Raw genomic sequence first — 19,809 nt, forward strand, 5'->3', positions numbered from 1 at the left:
GACATTCTATTTTTTTTTTCTCTCATCCCAACAAGTGTGGGGATCCTACCTATAGTTGTTGATAGCATAAGAAGCATGAAAGCATTGATTCTTATCAGTTGATATCCAAGGTATTTCTACCACAGATTTGCAAGACCAGTCCCGGGTTGATGACCTTGACAATAAAGGAGAACGGTTTTTTTCTGGCTTTGTGGATGCCACACTATGTAGCCAGCAGTATATTGCAGCCATACACCTCACCAAGTCCTCAGATAATTTGCTTGGGCACTGATAGAGATGATCTTTCAAAGTATGTGCGAAAGAAATTTTCTCCACTCCTGGATTCTTTTCATAAACCTGTTGCAAATTGGGAAATGCAGGATTAACACAACCAAGTAGATATTGTATGGCATTGCTAGGTGGAGTAGGCATCATTTCTAGCTAGTTTAACTATGTGTAAATATACTTGGGGAAATATAATTTTGTTTTCATGAAGGATGTACAAAATTTTGTTCATGCCATCAATTTGTAGCCATTTCTGAATATATAGACTGTCTAATTGATGAGTAACCTCTTAAAACTATTAAGTGTCCTCATCCTTAGTTCATATACATCAGTTAAGTTATTCTCATATAACATAAATAAGAAGTGAAAACTATGACTCCTATTGCATAGATATTGATATAGTTGTCGGAACTATAAAGATTGCAAAGTTTCCCAAAACTCAAGGAATAAATTCATGGAGTTGGCAGTGTAATTTTAAAAATCACCAAAGAATCTGGTATCTTATAGAACCTAATTGCCATTGGCATAATAAAGTGTTATCTTTTTACAGATAAACTTCTTAATGAAAATTTAGAGCTTGTAATGCATGATGGTTATCAGTATCTGGTGTGCAAGCAAGGAAGGGAATGCAAAAATACGAAGAAAATCTTGAAGTGTAGACTGAAACTGATAAGACCCGCTACGATCTGTCACCGGTGAGTTGATTCGAGGGAGCTCGCTCTCCTGAAATGGACGAGAGGAAGAAGACGAGAGAAGAGAAAGAGAAATTTCAAAGATTCAATCACTGCCCCTCATGCATTCATTCATTGGCCTAAATGGCCAACAAACAACCTGTAACCTATTCTGAGCGTTTAGACAGTCTATGATTACTTTTTTAATACGTGGCATCGGTGTATACGAATGTAATGGGTGGTGTCACCCGCGTGATTCGTGGGGGTGTTCTGGACTGACGCATGGGCCTGTTGGGCTTGACTTGCTCTGCCTAGGTCTTCTCCTCCCCGGGCCTAACATTCCCATCTCCTTCGAGAATGACCTTGTCCTCAAGGTCGAGGGTGGGGAGTTGCTTCTGAAGTTAGTTATTTCCTCCCACGTGGCATCTCTTGAACCACGCCATATGACTAGAGCCTGCTTAAGGACCTTACGGCCCTTTCAAACCAAACGCAAATCTTTGATCGCCAGTGGCTCGAACACCACTTCCCCGGCCTCTGTGATTTGTGGAAGGGTGGGGCTGATAACACCGGTGGAAGCCAAGCACGGCTTCAGAAGGCTGACATGGAAGACGGGGTGCAGCTGGCACTCGGTAGACAAGTGGAGACGGTAGGCCACAAGCCCAATTCGCTCTACCACCTGAAATGGGCCGAAGTATCTGGGATGCCCTCTTCACCCGAGAGGTCTGTCTATACGGTTGGAGCTGTAGATAAACCCAGGCCCCCCAACTGAGAACTCTAATTCCCGATGCTTTTTGTCATAGGCTAATTTCCTTCGTTGTTGGGCTGGTTGTAAGTGGAATTTGAGGAGCTTGAGTGTACTGTCTTTGCCTGTAATGGTGTCTCCACCTCGGCTACCGGTGGAGTGTAGGATGGAAGGATGTTCGTAACCGTACAATACATTAAAGGGAGCCATTCCAGTTGAAACCTGGAACGTGGTATTATACCAATATTCAGCCCACAGCAACCAGTAGGTGAAGGGATAGGAAATCATCATATGGACGCCCAAGATCGTGAAATAAAGGGGGCGAATTTCAAAAATTTTTTCTTTCCCTTCAATTGGGAATCGAATTCCCTATTTAGAAAATCATATTTTCAATGATCATTATTGAACTATAAACTGAACCAGATCTGAACCAAAAGGAGGAGAAAGAGATAATACATGATACATAGAAATAATATCTCTCAATGGAGGTGTTCACGCTCAAGGTAGAAACCAAAATCTGCTCCCATTGAAGATGGCGCAGTGCGAGGTGGAGCAGAATCAACAATGTCCTTTCTAAGAACTTGATTCTTCCCAAGAATCACCTAGACGGCTTGTGAATACAACTCCTACCAATCTTTTCTCCAAAAGATTGGAATCAAGATCCAATCTTGATTTCTCCCAAGGAATGGAGATCGAACTGCTATAGGTGGCGACTGCAACAGTTGCAGTAGTCCCCAAGTAGAGAGTGACTTCTCCTTCACTCAGCCTTTTGCTTACCTTGAACCCCTACAGTGAGTTACATGCATGAGTTGAAGCCCCGGAGTCAATACACCAGGATGCAGAAGCTACCAATAAATTGGTTTCTATAACACAAGTTTCGAAATTACCTTTCTTGGATTCCAGGTAGGTAGGACAATTCTGTTTCCAGTGGCCGGTCCTTTTGCAGAAGTGACATGCATCCGATGCTTTGTCTTTCTTCTGCCTTTTGCCCTTGGTGGCTTTCTTCTGAGTCTTCTTTGCCTTCCTCTTTCTCTTGCCCGTTTTGCCAGCTTCAACAAGCATAGCTACATGCTCATCCTTTTTAATCAATTCTTCGGCTCTTTGCAACATATTGCTGAGCTCTTGCAAGCTGATATTCATCTTGTTCATGTTATAGTTCATGATGAACAGATTAAAGGAAGGAGGCAAAGAATTAAGGATAGCATCTATCTGGGTTGCGATGTCCAGCCCGGATCCAAGAGCCTCTAGTTCGTTGATGTAACCCATCATCCGAAGACAATGGTCGTGAACTTGTTGGCCCTTGGACATTTAAGTGGCATGAACTGCTTCAAGACCTTAAGCTTGTTGTTATCAAGAAACTTTGCAAAAGATCCGTATGCCATTTTCTAATAAAATAGCAAACATCAGTCCACAACCTAATTTGATTCATGTTCATTTCATAGAAACGGCTTTTAATCTACGATCCATTTCCATTTCTTCATCTCTGAGATTTCCCTCCTTTCTCAATGACGGAGACTACGGGTTGTCTCTGGAAATGTGGGAAATCACATAGAGTGCATGGAGCCAACTGTTTCAGCTGCATAACCCCATCACCTTTCTGTGAAGGATCATATCCACTCATCATATGAGTTTTCCCTTTGACCTCTGTCATACAAGGTTCAGAGCCGTTTTCAAGTAAACCTTTCTGTCCAGTGAGTGCTTACCCATCATATTCGTGAACGCCAAGGTACTGTGAGAGAGTTCCCATTTTCTGGTGAAGCCCCTCCCACATCGGTCAATGACACCCCTATCATCTTATGAAACACTCAGACAAGCCTAACAGCAAATGGATAGCTCATTTTCTAGTGTGTTTCCTCATTACTGAAGGACTCATCCTCATGCTAATGATGGAAGGCCTTTAGAGAGTTCATCATATGAATCTCCATATCACTTGCACTCATTAGTTGGAGGGAACAAATAATTACGCCCTAGTTTGATTTAGGTCAAACCAAAGTGGCTCCCACTAACTTTCATAAAGCCAGATTCCGGTGGGCCTTAAATCGGCTAGGGTTCCACACGCAACCTCTTGATGAGGTGTGGGGCCCACCACTGAGAGAGGTCATCCAATGACCAAAAGGGAGACCATGGCAATGATGTGCATTCAACCATGGTGTGTGCAAGAGCCACTGTCGAATGAGCATGGGCCAAACACTTATGACCCATGTACACAACACATCACACATCCATACATCTCATGCAGGGATAAATTGATCCAATCAATTAATTATCTGTAAGGCCCGTTGGAAGCCCGTTAAAATTCCATAATATTAACCATTAATATTATTTAGGTATATGGGCTGAATTAGGGTTACCCAGTTCGGTCCATATAGCTTTATCCTTTAAAATGGGCTTTTGCAGTTTTAACTATTTAAAACTGAGCCTTTACAGGCTGGGCCGAATTAACCATTTAATTAAATATCAATCCTTAAGCCCATTAGTGGGAAAATTAGGGCTGACTTTCAGCCTTGATTAAACCCTAGAATTGGTCCAAACAGTTTGAACCAATCTTGGTTCGAATGGGTCTAGGGTTTGATTTTTAATTAAATCCTTAATTCAAGAAAATAATATGAAATTAAATAACTGTTAAAAGAAAAACAATAATCAGTTAATCAAGGCTGTTCGCACACTCCATCATGCAAAAACAGAGGTTAGATCACAGATTGCAGTTTCTTAAACTGCAAATCGCAGATAGCGAATCTCGCATCTGCGAAATCTCCTTCTCTGTGCCGCCATCTTCGATCCAAAAATAAAATAAATAGAAATCATATTTCTATTAATTATTACATCAGATCGAATGCCTATAAATTGAGTCTAAAAATAAAAAAAAATATATTTACAGACCAAATGTAATAAATAAATTCAATAAACTGTAAATCTTGTAGTTCTCCCTACGCAAACCAAGAATTCGATCTCCTCTTGTATGAACAACCCATAAATCAAGAAAATTATAAAGAACTATTCTAAATAATAATCATATTTATTTAAAATTAATTTCAGATTATTTGCCCATCTGTTTTGGGAACAAATTTCCCCAAACCCATATCTGCACAAATTGGGTAGAACGCCTTCTCCATATTTGCACAGGTCAGATCTGAAACAGAATGGTTCAAGATTTGAACCATGGCTCTGATACCACTAAAGGGATAGGAAATCCATCATATGGACGCCCAAGATCACGGAATAAAGGGGGTGAATTTCAAAAATTTTTTCTTTCCCTTCAACTGGGAATCGAATTCCCTATTTAGAAAATCATATTTTCAAGGATCATTCTTGAACCATAAACTGAACCAGATTTGAACCAAAATGAGGATAGAGAGATAATACCTGATACAGAGAAATAATATCTCTCAATGGAGATGTTCACGCCTAAGGTAGAAACCAAAATTTGCTCCCACTGAATATGATGCAGTGAAAGGTGGAGCAGAATAGGCAGTGTCCTTCCTAAGAACTTGATTCTTCCCAAGAATCACCTGGACGGCTTGTGAATACAACTCCTACCAATCTTTTCTCCAAAAGATTGGAATCAAGATCCAATCTTAATTTCTCCCAAGGAATGGAGATCGAACTACTATAGGCGGCGGCTGCAGGAAGGAGGCGGCTAAAGAGAATTTGCAGGGTGCAGAATTCTCTCTTCTGTGATCTCAGCTCTGAAGACAAGACTTGAGTCTGTTGAATGTTGTGTTTAAAGGCTACCACCCCCTCTTCCTTTTATAGACTTAAATGGATCAGCTCCTAATCCCATTAGGAGTTGCTAACCTAAATCATATATGGATTAGAAGTCCCTTTAAGATAAGGGATAATCCTTATCTTATTTGCAGATTAGATCAGCCAACTCCTAATCTAATTAGGAAGTTTCCAAATCTAAATCTCATTTAGATATTAGACTCTCTGAGTGGATAGGGTGTGGGCCCAATCTTATCAGCTGATCTTATATCAAAATTCGCCCCTTAAAGAATAATCAAATTAGCCCAGTTCGAAATGGGCTTAAGGCCCATTTAGAGTTATGTATTCATTAAGCCTTCCAAACTGCTGCCCAATTGGGTTTCCTTGTATGGCGTGGGACCCAAACATTGATCTACACATCAACCACATGGGTTCAGCCCAGCCTTTGTTACAAGGCCTGGCCGAATACACTGTTATGGACAGTGCGACCCCTGAAACCCATCAGATGGGCTCTATGGGCCCAACACTTATTCTAAGTGGTCCCTGGGCCAAGCCACCTTGTAACACCCAGGGACTGTGGGCAGATGCAAGATTAGCCCATCAGGTATTATCCTCAATGGCCTTACACTTAACCTCTCAGCCCATAATGATCATACACTGCCCGACAAGAGAGGACCTCTCCCTCGACTACAAGGAACAGTGTTGCACTCTCTCAAGTATGGATCCCGGGAATTAAAACCTTTTGCAAATCATTTCGAAACCATAATTTATATATTTTTATATTTCATATAAAATATATTTTGCAAAGCAAATTTCAACGATTGAAATCGGCTGCCAGCAGTCTTGGTTTCTGATGTAATCGTTTTTGGCCACGTACCAATGTTTTGTGATGTAAAATTTTTTGGCTAAGTACCTCGTTATTTGACCCGATGGTGGCGTGCCTTAGTGATGAGCTACTTGGTGGTGAACTGCCTACTGGCGAACTGCCCGGTGGTGAACTGTTTGGTGACGAACTACCTGGTGGTGAACTACTTGGTGGCGAACTGCCTGATGGCGAATTGCCTGGTGGCGAACTGCCCGGTGGCAAGCTGCTCGGTGGCGAACTGCTTGGTAGCGAACTGCCTAATAGGCGGTCGGTGACTTAGAGAATGCTGGAGCTCCCTTGTGGACCTGCGAGAACTTCATCTTTTCCTCCTCTTTGTAGGTGGCGGGAGCTTAGGGACCTACGAGAACTCCATCTTTTCCTCCTCTTTGTAGGTGGCGGGAGCTGAGGGACCTTCGAGAACTCCATCTTTTCCTCCTCTTCGTAGGCGGCGAGATCTGAAGGACCTACGAGAACTGAATCAGAGGTCCCAGGGGGTATTTTCCCGGTGGGGGCTCTCCGACGCTTAAGTTAGCACTCTTATTGTAGAGAGCTTTGAAGATAATATGAGAGAGCTAGAGAGCAGGGTTACTTCCCTTTTTTCATCCCCCTCCCCTTTGGGGGGTGAGGTCTTTATATACCGGAGTCCTCGCGGGTTAGGTGGGTGAAAAGTCTCTAAACGGTAAGACTCGTCGCATCCTGTCAGAACCGGGGTACGGTGGTGAACGCCTCGAGGTCGTCAAGCTGGCGCTTGTGTCAGGCGGCCAGGTAGGCGCCTGGGTCAGATTGTCAGGGGGGCGCCTGCGTCAATGTCTAGGCCAAGTCGTCAGGTTGGCGCCTGTGTCAGTCGGCGGGTCAGTGTCTAGACCAGGTCGTCAAGCTAGCGCCTGTGTAAGTCGGCGGGTCAGTGTCTAGGCCAGGTTTGTTGATGGACGCCTTATGGGCCGCTTGGCCAGATCATGCGCTAGGTTGGTCCAGGTCGGCCAGGTCACGCAAGCCGCATGCCGCACGCAGCTCGCGCAGGCCGTGCGCAGTTCGTGCATGCTGCGCGCAATTCGCGTAGGCGTGCGTCAGGTCGGCCAGACTGGTGCCCGGGTGGGTCACCAACTTCGTAAGTTTGTTGGCTAGGTGTTTTCTTAGTTGCACGAGGTGCCACGTGTCACAATTCACTAGATGGCCAAATCTGCCATCATCAGTTTCCATTAGTGAGAGTGCATCCCCGATCATTATCTTTGTTCGACAAAGGGGCTGATCCTGTCACTATGATCACCCACTCAGATGAATTATCAGACAGTCCCAATATACCTAGGTTTTGAACCCCGCTAAGGATCTCACTAATTGGTACATCAAAGACAGTCCTATCCGACACGTAGTGCAGTATCATAATCGAATGTAACGGTCAGATGTAACTTTTCAGTTTTGTTCATCAATCTCCAAGGTCCAGAGCAATATTGAAAATCTGGTTCAGTTCAAAGATTCAATTAATTCAACACTGTGTGTGCCTAAGATCTCACCCTGATAGTTGAGACAAGCCACCCCAACCGATTTGGTGACACCATAGTGTCAACCTTGTCAGGATAGGTCTTCCTAGGCCGATCCACTGGCTGTGAACATTCTAAACTAATACGAATCTCATTAAGCGTTCAGTTTAAGGATATTACAGAGAAACATTCAACGAAACATGAATCAAATATGCAGTTTTATTCATTTACAATAAACTCATAAAATAATGATTTTGATTGAAGCTAAAAGCATATAAAACTAATCATAAGCTAAAAGCATATAAAACTGCCCATCAGTCTTCTTTGGCCAGGGCATACCTAGGCATATAAAACTAATCAAATCTCTTCATTGTAGCCACAAGACGAGCACTAATTAATCCAACTACAAACTGCTTGAGCATTCTCACGACAACAGCTTCCACCCAAGATATAGGATATGGCACCATCGGAGATGCTAGAATGGACAACGTGAACAACGACTACGTTAAGGATGCTTGGATTCTCACCATTACCTATCTTTTCACCCTTTCGTTGTTGACCTGTGTGTCGAGGTCCTGTTGGAACCAAAACCCAAATCATTGAGTCCGCTTTAGCCATTTTGAGATCAGTGTCAATAATCGAAAGAGTCTGCCGACATCGTAACATCTTGGTGGAAGCAAGCACACGTCCTACGTGATCTTCGTTGTCGAAGGTTCCTTGACCACTGGGCTTAACTCCAATAATGAACCAGAACTCATGGTTGCTAGGGAGCGAGGGTACATTCATCATCACTGATTTGTCATTAAGCAATATCCTTACCTTGCATCTGATAAGGTTTGCTTGAATTGTATTGGAAATAATAACTCGGGCTGTTAGTAGGATCAAAGGATGCCAAGGGACGCTATACCTAGGAGGGTCCCATCCACTGAAATGGAAGGGGAAAAGAACAGGGATCTGTAAAACTAGAGGGTGGGCAGATATGGGTTTCAGGAGGCATGGTGGGATGGATCGGGTTATGGTTGCTGCCAACGAACATGATGTCCAGCGGTTGAGCAACCGAGACGGACCTTGGCTGGGTATGAACATGCTCGATTTAAGGGAGAGAGTGAGAGGGAAGAGAACGGGGACCAGGGGTTGAGCTTCGGGGATTTCCATGGATGGGGTGACGAATTGACTAGGGTTGGGATGTTGGTAGATCTTGGTCGGGGTTATACTCTTCACACTGCCCTTCTGAACCTCCCCTATTCTGTCACCTAGCATCACTGAGCTCGGTGCTGGGATTGAAGTCTCTACTACTGTTGATGATCTGGTTCGTTATTGGTTTTCCAACGCTCTCTATCGGCTTCGATCCTCCATCTTCTCCAGAATTAGTGTTGACGGAAGGAGCTCGGCGACTACTTTTTCTAGAGGACCGATCATCGTGTCCAGCTTGCCTAAAATCATCTTCAACTGGGCCAAAACCCCTTTCTGAATCCTCTGATTTTCCTCAAGACGACTGAGACGGTCTTCAAGCCTCGTCATTCACTCATCCATGGATCTGGATGGTTCTGATACCAATTGATAAGACCTGCTACTATCTGTCACCGGTGAGCTGGTTCGAGGGAGCTCGCCCTCCTAAAATGGACGAGAGGAAGAAGACGAGAGAAGAGAAAGAGAGGGAGTTAGAGAGAGAAAGAGAAATTTCAAAGATTCATTCGCTGCCCCTCATGCATTCATTCATTGGCCTATATAGTAAATGGCCAGCTAAAAACCTGTAACCTATTCTGAGCATTTAAACAGTCTATGATTACCTTTTTAATACGTGGCATCGGGTGTATACGAATGTAATGGGTGGTGTCACCCGCGTGATTCGTGGGGGTGTTCTGGATTGACGCATGGGCCTGTTGGGCCTGACTTGCTCCGCCTAGGTCTTCTCCTCCCTGGGCCTAACAGAAACTTTTGCATGACTAAAACATTGGTAATTATTCCATTTAGTAAAGTCCTTGCAATACAGACCACCATTTATAAAGCCCAAGATTTGGCTCCTAAGTTGGGGATCTTAGGATGGTCTCATTTGTATGACTTATTTTATTCCTTATAACCAAGCTTTGGCTCATAGGTTCAATCTTGTTGATCAATTCATTGATGAAAACTGTAAATGCTTTTGAACTAAGATGCTTCTTCTTTTCTTTTTCTTTTACAGTTTTGGCCTATTTGATTTAGAAGTAAAAGGACACAAAAATAGCACAAAGTGCTGCTTCCATCTAACATTTTTTCAGTTCTTGTGGTCCTAGATCTGGACCTTCTATCTAGGTGGACCTTGGCAATGTTTGGTTCCTCAAAACATAAATGAAAAAGGAAAAGGTGTGGGAAACACAATAATAATAAATAATAGGAATAAATTTTTGACACATCATTTCATTTTTTGTGGTATTATTTTGTTCCTTTATGATATTTTTCTTAGCATTTCTTGACAAATCACTGCAATGTTAAGTGATCTTTTATTGGGTGACAAATCTGACCTAACCTTCGAAGTTGAAGTGCCGGTATGAGGGCTCCCACAAATGTACTTCTAATGAGGCCAGGCTGTCTGTTGTCCTGGGTTTGCAAATGGGCAAGGAAGAAGATTTGATTGTGTAATTTTTAGTGATTACGTACCAATGTTTTGTGATGTAAAATTTTTTTGGTTAAGTACCTCGTTATTTGACCCGGTGGTGATGTGCCTTAGTGCTGAGCTACTTGGTAGCGAACTGCTTGGTGGAAAACTACCTGGGGGCGAACTGCCTGGTGGCGAACTGCCTGGTTGTCACGGGGGTAATTCTACAGCGGAAGAAACCCGTGCGGCGTCCTGGCCAAGGCAGGCCAGGACAAGCCTTTGTGCGCTTAGAGGCTAGGAGTTGCCCGCTGGGATGGCTCCACCAAAGTCAGTAGCACTGGATCATGACCTCAAGTCCAATGGCCGGGGCACTCTTCTGGCTCAGACCGGTCCATGGGAGGCGCCGCTTACGTGCTAAAGGGGGACAACCATCATGGAAGGCGACCATGCGCCGATGAGGTGACTTGGCACCGATGTGTAGGGTCTCCTGTATGCCGATGATGGCAGGCACCTGTGTGCCATGATGATAGGCAACCGCTTGGGCCGGAACCCACCCGTGCGCTAGGGGCAACGGGATAGCTCAATCAGCTTGGGCAAGGGGCTGGCGAGGTGTAGGGACATGCTTGAGCCAGGCCCGCGTGCCAAACCTCCCTTGAGTGTCGGCAGCGCAGTGCCGGTCCAACACTGTCCCCATGAGCTAGTGTGCGCCCATGAGAAACCCTGGTAGCCATGCTAGCCGTTAACCAGGGCCGCCCCGCAAGGGGATGATGGTCTAGGAGTGCCAAGGTTAGGCACCCAAGGAGGTCGACCACCCCTCCTCAAGGAGTACGTTAAGCTTTCGGTGGTCTGCCTGAAGATGACATCAGTTCTCCCAAAAGTCTTACAGGCGAAAATGACGGGCATGTCCCTAACGTAAGCCTGCCAAGCGTAGGCAAGGCTAAGCCTGCTTTGAACCGTAACATGGTGGCAAGTTCCCTGGTGGCGAGCTCCCTGGTGTCGAACTGCCTGGTGGAGAGCTACCTGGTGGCAAACTCCCTACTAGGCGGCCTGTGACTTAGAGAATGGTGGAGCTCCCTGGTGCAGCGCAACCCGATTGCCCTCAGCATGAGGTGGCCTTCTTTCCTTTGTAGACAATGGGAGCTAAGGGACCTGTGATAACTCCATCTTTTCCTCCTCTTTGTAGGTAGGAGAGCTGAGGGACCCGCGAGAACTCCATCTTTCCCTCCTCTTTGTAGGCGGTGGGAGCTGAGGGACCTGCGAGAACTCCATCTTTTCCTTTTCTTTGTATGCAGCGGGAGCTGAGGGACCTGCGAGAACTCCATCTTTTCCTTCTCTTTGTATGCAGCGAGAGATGAGGGACCTGCGAAAACTCTATCTTTTCCTCTTTGTAGGCGGCGGGAGCTGAGGGACCTGCGAGAACTCCATCAGAGGACCCGGGGTATTTTCCCAGCGGGGGCTCTCCGATGCTTAAGTTAGCACTCTAATTGTAGAGAGCTTTGAAGATAATATTGGAGAAACGAGAGAGCTAGAGAGCAGGGATTACCTCCACATTTTTTCCCTCTCCTCTCCCCTTTGGGGGGTGAGGTCTTTATATACCGGAGTCCTCACGGGTTAGGTGGGTGAAAAGCTTCCAAACGGTAAGACTCGTCACATCCCATCAGAATCGGGGTACGGTGGTGAACTCCTCGAGGTCGTCAGGCTGGCGCTTGTGTCAGTTGGCCAGGTCGGCACCTAGGCCAGGTTGTCAGGGCGGCGCCTGCGTCAGTCAGCTGGTCGATGTCTGGGCCAGGTTGTCAAGTCAGCGCCCGTGTCAGTCGGCGGGTCAGTGTCTGGGCCAGGTCGTCAGGCAGGAGATCTTCCTACGATACGCCAAACTACTCCTGTACTGAGCTTCTCTACAAGTGATGAGCTGCCTATGGTGAGCTACTTATGGCGAGCTGCCCATGGTGAGCTGCCTATGGCGAGCTGCTGCCTATGCCTGTGGCAAGCTACCTATGGCGAGCTGCTTGTGGCAGGCTACCTGGAGGCCATACTTAGTTGGCACGAGGTGCCACGTGTCACAATTCCGCTAGAGGGTCAAATTTGCCCTCATCAATTGCCCCCCACTCCCGAGCTGAGAGTAACTCAGCGAAGGGAGTAGATTTCTCTTGGCCCTAAGTCGACGAGCTAGTAAGTGCTGATCCAATTCCTAGTGTGGCTCGTAGGCTTTGGGAGTGACTCGTAGTTTACTCTTGTTTGACTTTTGCCTGTGTCGGAGAGGTGACCGTGTCTTAAGCGGTAATGTGGCCCGTAGGCTTTGGGAGTGACTCGTATTCTACTCTTTTTTTACTTTGCTCGTGCCGGAGAGGCGACTGGGTCTTAAGTAGTAATGTGGCCCGTAGGTTTTGGGAGTGACTCATAGTCTACTCTTTTTTGACTTTGCCCGTGCCGGAGAGGCGACTGGGTCTTAAGTAGTAATGTGGCCCGTAGGCTTTGGGAGTGACTTGTAGTCTACTCTTTTTTGACTTTGCCCATGCTAGAGAGGCAACCGGGTCTTGAGTAGTAATGTGGCCCATAGGCTTTGCCTGTGAGGTGTCGAGCTATGATTGTGCTGCATTAGCTTCGTAATGCTGGTCACCCACTCTTATGAGAAGCTACTAGGAGCTTGACCTTCAGGGACAGCACTACTAACTTTAGGTTGCCAGCTCACACGGGAGCCTTGGAATGCTCGACCGGTAAGGGCGCCTATGTAGTCTGTTGGCCGCCAACTCCTGCGGAAGCCACGAAGAGTCCATCTTTGTAGGGGGACCTTGCGGAGAGGACTTATGAGGCATTATCTGAATTGAAAGTAAGATTGGTAGAGCTACTTAGTCTGTTAGCTCCCTGCATAGTCTTTGAGTTCATAAAAAATGTAAACTATAAAGCGATAGCTTCAATTTCTAAAAAGTGAGGACTTAGCTTTGATAGGATGAGAACTTAGATTTTGTAGGATGAGAACTTAGATTTTTGTAGCGTTTTCCCACAGGTGGCGCCAATTGATGTAGTCATTTCTGGCCACGTACAATGTTTTGTGATGTAAAAATTTTTTGGCTAAGTACCTCGTTATTTGACCCAGTGGTGATGTGCCTTAGTGATGAGCTACTTGGTCGCGAACTGCCTGGTGGAGAACTGCCTGTGGACGAATTGCCTGGTGGTGAACTGCCTGGTGGCGAGCTCCCTACTAGGCGGCCTGTGACTTAGAGAATGGTGGAGCTCCCTGGTGCAGCGCAACCCGACTGCCCTCAGCATGAGGTGGCCTTCTTTCCTTTGTAGGCAGTGGAAGCTGAGGGACTTGCGAGAACTCCATTTTTTCCTCCTCTTTGTAGGTGGCGAGAGCTGAGGGACCTGCGAGAACTCCATCTTTTCCTCCTCTTTGTATGCGGTGGAAGCTGAGGGACCTACAAGAACTCCATCTTTTCCTCTTTGTAGGCGGCGGGAGCTGAGGGACCTCCTCTCCCCTTTGGGGGGTGAGGTCTTTATATACCGGAGTCCTCGCGGGTTAGGTGGGTGAAAAGCTTCCAAACGGTAAGACTCGTCACATCCCGTCAGAACCTGGGTACAGTGGTGAGCTCCTCGAGGTCGTCAGGCTGGCGATTGTGCCAGGTGGCCAGGTCGGCACCTAGGCCAGGTTGTCAAGGTGGCGCCTGCGTTAGTCGGCGGGTCGGTGTCTGGGCCAGGTTGTTAGGTTGGCGCCCGTGTCAGTCGGCGGGTCAGTGTTTGGGTCAGGTCGTCAGGCAAGAGATCTTCTTGCGATACGCCAAACTACTCCTGTATCGAGCTTCTCCACAAGTGACGAGCTGCCTATGGCATGCTGCCTGTGGTGAGCTGCTTATGGCGAGCTGCCCATGTCGAGCTTCTATGGTGAGCTGCCTATGACAAGCTACCTATGGCGAGCTGCTTGTGGCAAGCCCTGGCAATTGCCTGTGGCAAGCTGGCTATGGCGAGCTGCCTGTGGCAAGCTGCCTATGGTGAGCTGGCTATGGCGAGCTGCCTGTGGCGAGCTGCCTGTGGCAAGCTGCCTGTGGCGAGCTGCCTGTGGCAAGCTGCCTATGGCGAACTGCCTATGGCAAGCTGCCTGGAGGCCATACTTACTTGGCACAAGGTGCCACATGTCACAATTCCACTGGAGGGCCAAATCTGCCCTCATCACCTTGGTTTACAATTCTTTCTAGTTAGAGGGATTTTGTAAAAAAAAAATAAAAGATCTCAGAATAATTCCATTTATTGAAATGCTGTTTGTTTCTAACTGCAACATGCTGTACTTCTTAGAGCTTCACTCTAACTGCAACATGCTGCACTATCATTTTAGAGCTTCACTCTTAGCAGGAGTGACTGTTCCCAAGAAAATTTCATGTTCAAGTAAATAAACCATCAAAGAAACATTACATATAATTGCACGAAAGCAGTTAAAATTCAAATGAAGGTAGACAATTGAATATGAAAAATAGATGAAAAGCAGATGAACAACAAAAGCTAAAATTTTTTAACCAACTGTTTTGAATGCACTCATACCTTAATGGGATCTGAATAATTATTCTCCATATGAATATCAGTTTTCCCAGTCAATAGTGAAACATGCCTGGTCTTTGAATGCAGTAACACATTCTTCTTTCTGGATTCCTTTGCAGAAGCCAGAACTTCGAAAGGTTGCAATCGGAACTTTTTTGATGACGAGCAAAATGCACTTGAAATTATACTTGGGTGCTTTCTTACTTCATTCTTTGCATGGGCAGGAGATGTAATGTTTGAGCTTTGACCGGAAGGTGTAGCACTACTGCACTGATCAAACATAGTTCTATACAAAGATAGAACATGCTTCTCACGGTTTGCAATTTCTTCTTCAAGTAACTCGATTTCTGCTATCAACTCCTTTGTCTGAAAAAAATAGGAAAAGAAAAAATAGCGAAGGAAACATAATATCTGTGGTGTAATATTGACAACATAGAATCTATTATTAGTATTGATGAGTGACCCTGAAAAAAGCACAACACAGTAAGAGCATATGATCTGTATGAACAACCCAGAGGTTTTGTGTAACAACCATGATAACCCATGTCTCTATTAGAGAAAAATTAGGTATAGATATGGATGAGAAATAGTTAGGATTTAAGTGCCATAACTATTACTGCTAGATGGCAAAGTTATTTAGTGAAAAAAACAAAAAAAAAACTTTTTTCTATGAAAGTGAATTTTGGTATCTGTCCAGTAATATTTTTTCTTATTTGACATTTTTTGAGCAAGAATGAATATCATCTTTTCAATTCTGTCCCATTGATATTTGATTGTCAAGACAAAACTTGCAATTTATTCTGATAGAATTTACATGTTATTGACATGATTTTCAACAGGAAAAATCTATGATGCCGGGAAGACATAATACAAGAAAGGTCTTGACCAATCAAAACCCCCAATGGATTTTGATGAAAACCCACCTGATTGGTTACCACTTTTATGATGCCTGTTGATTTGTTGCAAGTTATTCTGTTATCATGTCTTTCCGGCATCATAGTCAAACCCTTTTCAATAATGTAGCTGTGTTTTACAGTTTCTTGCTGGCTTGGCCATCTTTGTCCTCATAGAACTAATGGAGGGCCTGCACCATGTATCTAATGGGATCTTAATGCAGACTAACTTTGTAGAAAACGCAAAATATAGCAAGGGAATTGATCTTGAAATAAGCTTTATAGAACAATAGGCACTATTCACGATTACTGTTCATGCCACCATAGCAACAGTATAGAACGGAGAAAAAAGGAAAAGGAATAAGGGCAGAAAATTCAGAGATAAAATTTCTTATTTAAAAAGAAATCTTATTTTTATTAATTTTTAAAAAAAGCCTCCAATAATTTAATAAGCAGACCCAAAAAAAAACCTAAGTTCTACCTAAGACTATTTATAGAATTAAATCCTTATCATAGGCCTACTTCTATTGGGGTGAACCAAAATTTTATTATAATCCTAATCTAAGATATACTTGCAAAGCAAGTTTAACTCTATGTGTAAGACTCATAACTTGGAAGCCCACTTCTAGTTAGATTATGATTCCAAATAAGAAACAGAAACAACTGAGGCTCAGTTAGCACCTTATGAATAAGACTCGGCAATTAAGATAAACCCTGAAGAACTACTACTGTTGTGTCATCCTGCACCAATTCCTCAAGGTATAGAGAATTTCGACATTGAATGTGATGATATGTACTCTAACAGCTTGAGCACAGTAGATTCTTGACTATCAACTTGCAATGGCTTCTTTGATAGCATTGTATAGTAAGGCCATTGGCACAAGCTCACAAAAACTTTTTATTTCATTTAAGTTTATAAGTATTGAACCTGCAATAATAGATAGTAATTTAGGTGCTTTAGGCAAGCCACTGGCATGTTGACACACGGCCAAGAGCGGAGCCAATCAGTGCGTCTGGCAGGGCAGAGGTCCACATCCAGCATGGGACCAATGGCATCACCACACACGGCGAACTAGGATGGCTGCCCGCCTAGGGCTGGACCGCATCTTGACCGTCCGCAGTGTCCGTTGTCAGGCGACCTCAAGTATAAATTGAAAGAATGGTAGGATCCATCTAATGGACGCCAAGAAAGGTGCGGAATGGGGGCGAATTTCAAAAATTTCCTACCTTCTTCCAGCTGGGAATCATATTCCCTAAATTTAGAATACATTATTCAAGGATCCTACTTGAACCATAAACAAACCAGATCTGAACCAAAAGGAAACAGGAAGGATTATACCTGATCCGGAGAAATAATATCTCCCAAAGTTGGTGTTCACGCCCAAAGAAGTGACCAAGATCCGCTCCTGCTGAAGATGACACAGCTGTGGATGGAACGGAACCAGCAGGGTGCGTCCTACACACTGGATTTTTCACAAGAACCCTCTGGAAACCTTGAACACCGAATTCTAGTGTCTTTCTTGCAAGACTATTGTCAAGAACTACTTTCTTGACTTCCTGTTGCTGCAAAGATCCAATCTTCCAACAGGTAGTGGCGGCGGCTGAAGGAGGAGAAGTCCAGGGACGAAGAGGGCAGAATTGTCTCTTCTCTCTGGAGTCTGTGAGAGATCAAATCTCAGATTGCAGGATGTGTTTCTTGCTTACTCAAACCCCCTAGTTCGAAATCTGACATTTCTGCTAGGGTTTTCTCCTCTTTCTTCTTGATTAAGAAACCTCCCAATATTTTTGGGAGTTATCCCAATCCAAATCAGTATTTGGATAGAGGTTAATCTTAATCCTATCTGTAGATTAAGTTAGTTAACTCCTGATCTTATCAGGAGGTTACCAGATTCAAATCTAATTTGAATTTGGTCTCTTAGAGTGGATAAGGTCAAAGACCCAATCCTTTTACTAACACTAATCTCAGATTCGCCCTATGAACTGGTGATCATATCAGCCCAGTTCGAAATGGGCTTTTGATTCATTAAGTGTTCAGTGTTTAACTAGTTTCCAACCTGCTGCCCAGTTGGGCTTCTTTGTATGGCGTGGGACCCAAGCATTGATCTACACACCAGCCACATGGGTTCGGCCCAGCCTTTATTACAAGGCCCAGCCGAATTCACTGAAAGACTCAGTGATCCCCTTGAGCCCATCACATGGACCCTATGGGCCCAACACTTACATTAAGTGGTCCCTGGGCCAAGCCATCTTATAAAAACCCAAGGATTGTGGACAGGTGCAAGATTAGCCCATCAGGTATTATCCTAAATGGTCTTACACTTAACCTCTCAGCCCTTAATGATCAAGCACTGCCCGACAAGAGAAGACCCCTCTCTCGGCTGCAAGGAACAGTGCCGCACTCTCTACTCACATGGATCCCGGGAATTAAAACCTTTTGCAAATCTTTTGAAACCGTACATATATATATATATATCTTATTTTGCAAAACAAAATTCCAACGATTGAAATCAACTGCCGGCAGTTTGGTTTCCATCAGAGAGAGTGCATTACCGATCATTACCATTGTCCGACAAAGGGGCTGATCCTGTCACTATGACCACTCACTCAGATGAATTCTCAGACTGCCCCAACATGTCCAGGTTTTGACCCCCACTAAGGATCTCACTGATTGACACATCAAAGACAGCCCGATTCGACACCTAGTGATGTGTCATAATCGAGTCTAGGGGTCAGGTGTAACTTTCCAGTTTTGCCCATCTGTCTCCAAGGTCTAGGGCAATACTGGAAATCTGGTCCGATTCAAGGGTTCAAGCAATCCCATACTGCATGTGCCTTGGGTCTTACCCTGATGGCCGAAACAAGCCATCCCAACACTTGGTGGCACACCAGTATCAGCCTTGGCAGGATAAATCTCCCCAAACTTATCCAATGGCTGTGAACATTTAAAACTAACACAAGTTTCTATAAGTGTCCAGTTTTAGGGTCTTACACAGAATTATACCAAACAACATGAATCAAACATGCACTTAAATTTATTTCCACTAAATAACAAAAGTACATCAAATCCGATTGAAGCTAAGGGCATACAAGACTGTCTAACAGAAATAGGGCATGACTCCCCTAAGGTAAGGGGCCAAACTTTCATCTCTCCAAACCCCCTTACTCTCTAGCTTTTTGGCGACCTCATCCGAGCTCCTTGGACCTCGTTCACCCTCTTTGCTACGCCCTCACTAACTTGATTGTCGGAGTCCCCGCCTCGGGTTATCACCTGGGGCCTCTGATGTCCCCTTCTTCCGCAGGTACCGACCTCAGCTGACCTCGGGCAGACTTCACCAGCCCTTGGCTGCAATGCACTTCGGGCCCCTCTAACCCTCGGCCTCAGCATCCCTTGGGTCATTTGGCTAGCCAACTCGTTCAGAAAGAAAAACGGATTTACTGTGTTGTTCTCGGCCAATCCGAGCATCAACAATTGGCGATGTCTGTGGGAACGACTACTAAGCCTTCCCCCCAGCACTACAACCCAGCTTCCAACGAAATGGCAAGAAACAAGAAAACTACACAGAACTTGGTAACCAGGAACCAACTCCAAACAGTCCTCAACCGGCTTGATGACCCCACGCAGAGGCTGGACGAGGTGGGGCGACCGGTAGGTCACTTGCAAAGTGGCCACCCCACTGGGAACCTAGGTTATCACCGCGGACGCCTTACACGGGCTTTGCTGGCTAAGTGCCCTGTCGGACCTTACCGGGCTGACCCCTCAATGTCCGGCGGAAGCGACCGAAGTGTGAGTTAACCACTGAGAACCCTCCAACCTCCCAGTCAAATGGAGAACGAATCGGTACGGTCTTGCAACCGACGCTGAAGCCAAGGACACCACCGCCGACAAGAGACGCCACCTCCACCTCGCATCTCGGGCCTCCAAGACTACCTCAACGATCGACGGGCCAAAAGGAACCGAGACGCGACTGGCCCGTCCCACTGTCGAGGAGACCAGGACAAAGACGAGGTACCTGTCGGCCAACAGATCGCCTACCTACAGGTGTAGCTCGGCGCAATGAAGGATGAAATTCGGCAAGTCAAGGAGAAACGAGG

General features: G+C 45.2%; 1 protein-coding gene across 4 annotated transcripts in view; it reads right to left on the bottom strand.

Moving 5' to 3' along the window:
* LOC148880425 (uncharacterized) overlaps positions 1–19,809 on the bottom strand; it is a 35,970-nt gene that overhangs the window by 6,010 nt on the left and 10,151 nt on the right. For 3 of the 4 annotated variants that reach the window (XM_088962331.1, XM_088962332.1, XM_088962329.1), the window contains 2 exons: positions 14,828–15,190; positions 50–336 (listed from right to left, as the gene is read on the bottom strand). In XM_088962331.1, the coding sequence (XP_088818457.1) occupies positions 50–336; positions 14,828–15,190 (650 nt within the window). The remainder of the gene's footprint in view (positions 1–49; positions 337–14,827; positions 15,191–19,809) is intronic. The other variant, XM_088962330.1, reaches the window with a different exon arrangement.

Source organism: Nelumbo lutea, chromosome 1 (genome assembly GCF_056320005.1).
Source record: "Nelumbo lutea isolate HS-2025 chromosome 1, American lotus-T2T, whole genome shotgun sequence".
Lineage (NCBI taxonomy): Eukaryota > Viridiplantae > Streptophyta > Magnoliopsida > Proteales > Nelumbonaceae > Nelumbo > Nelumbo lutea.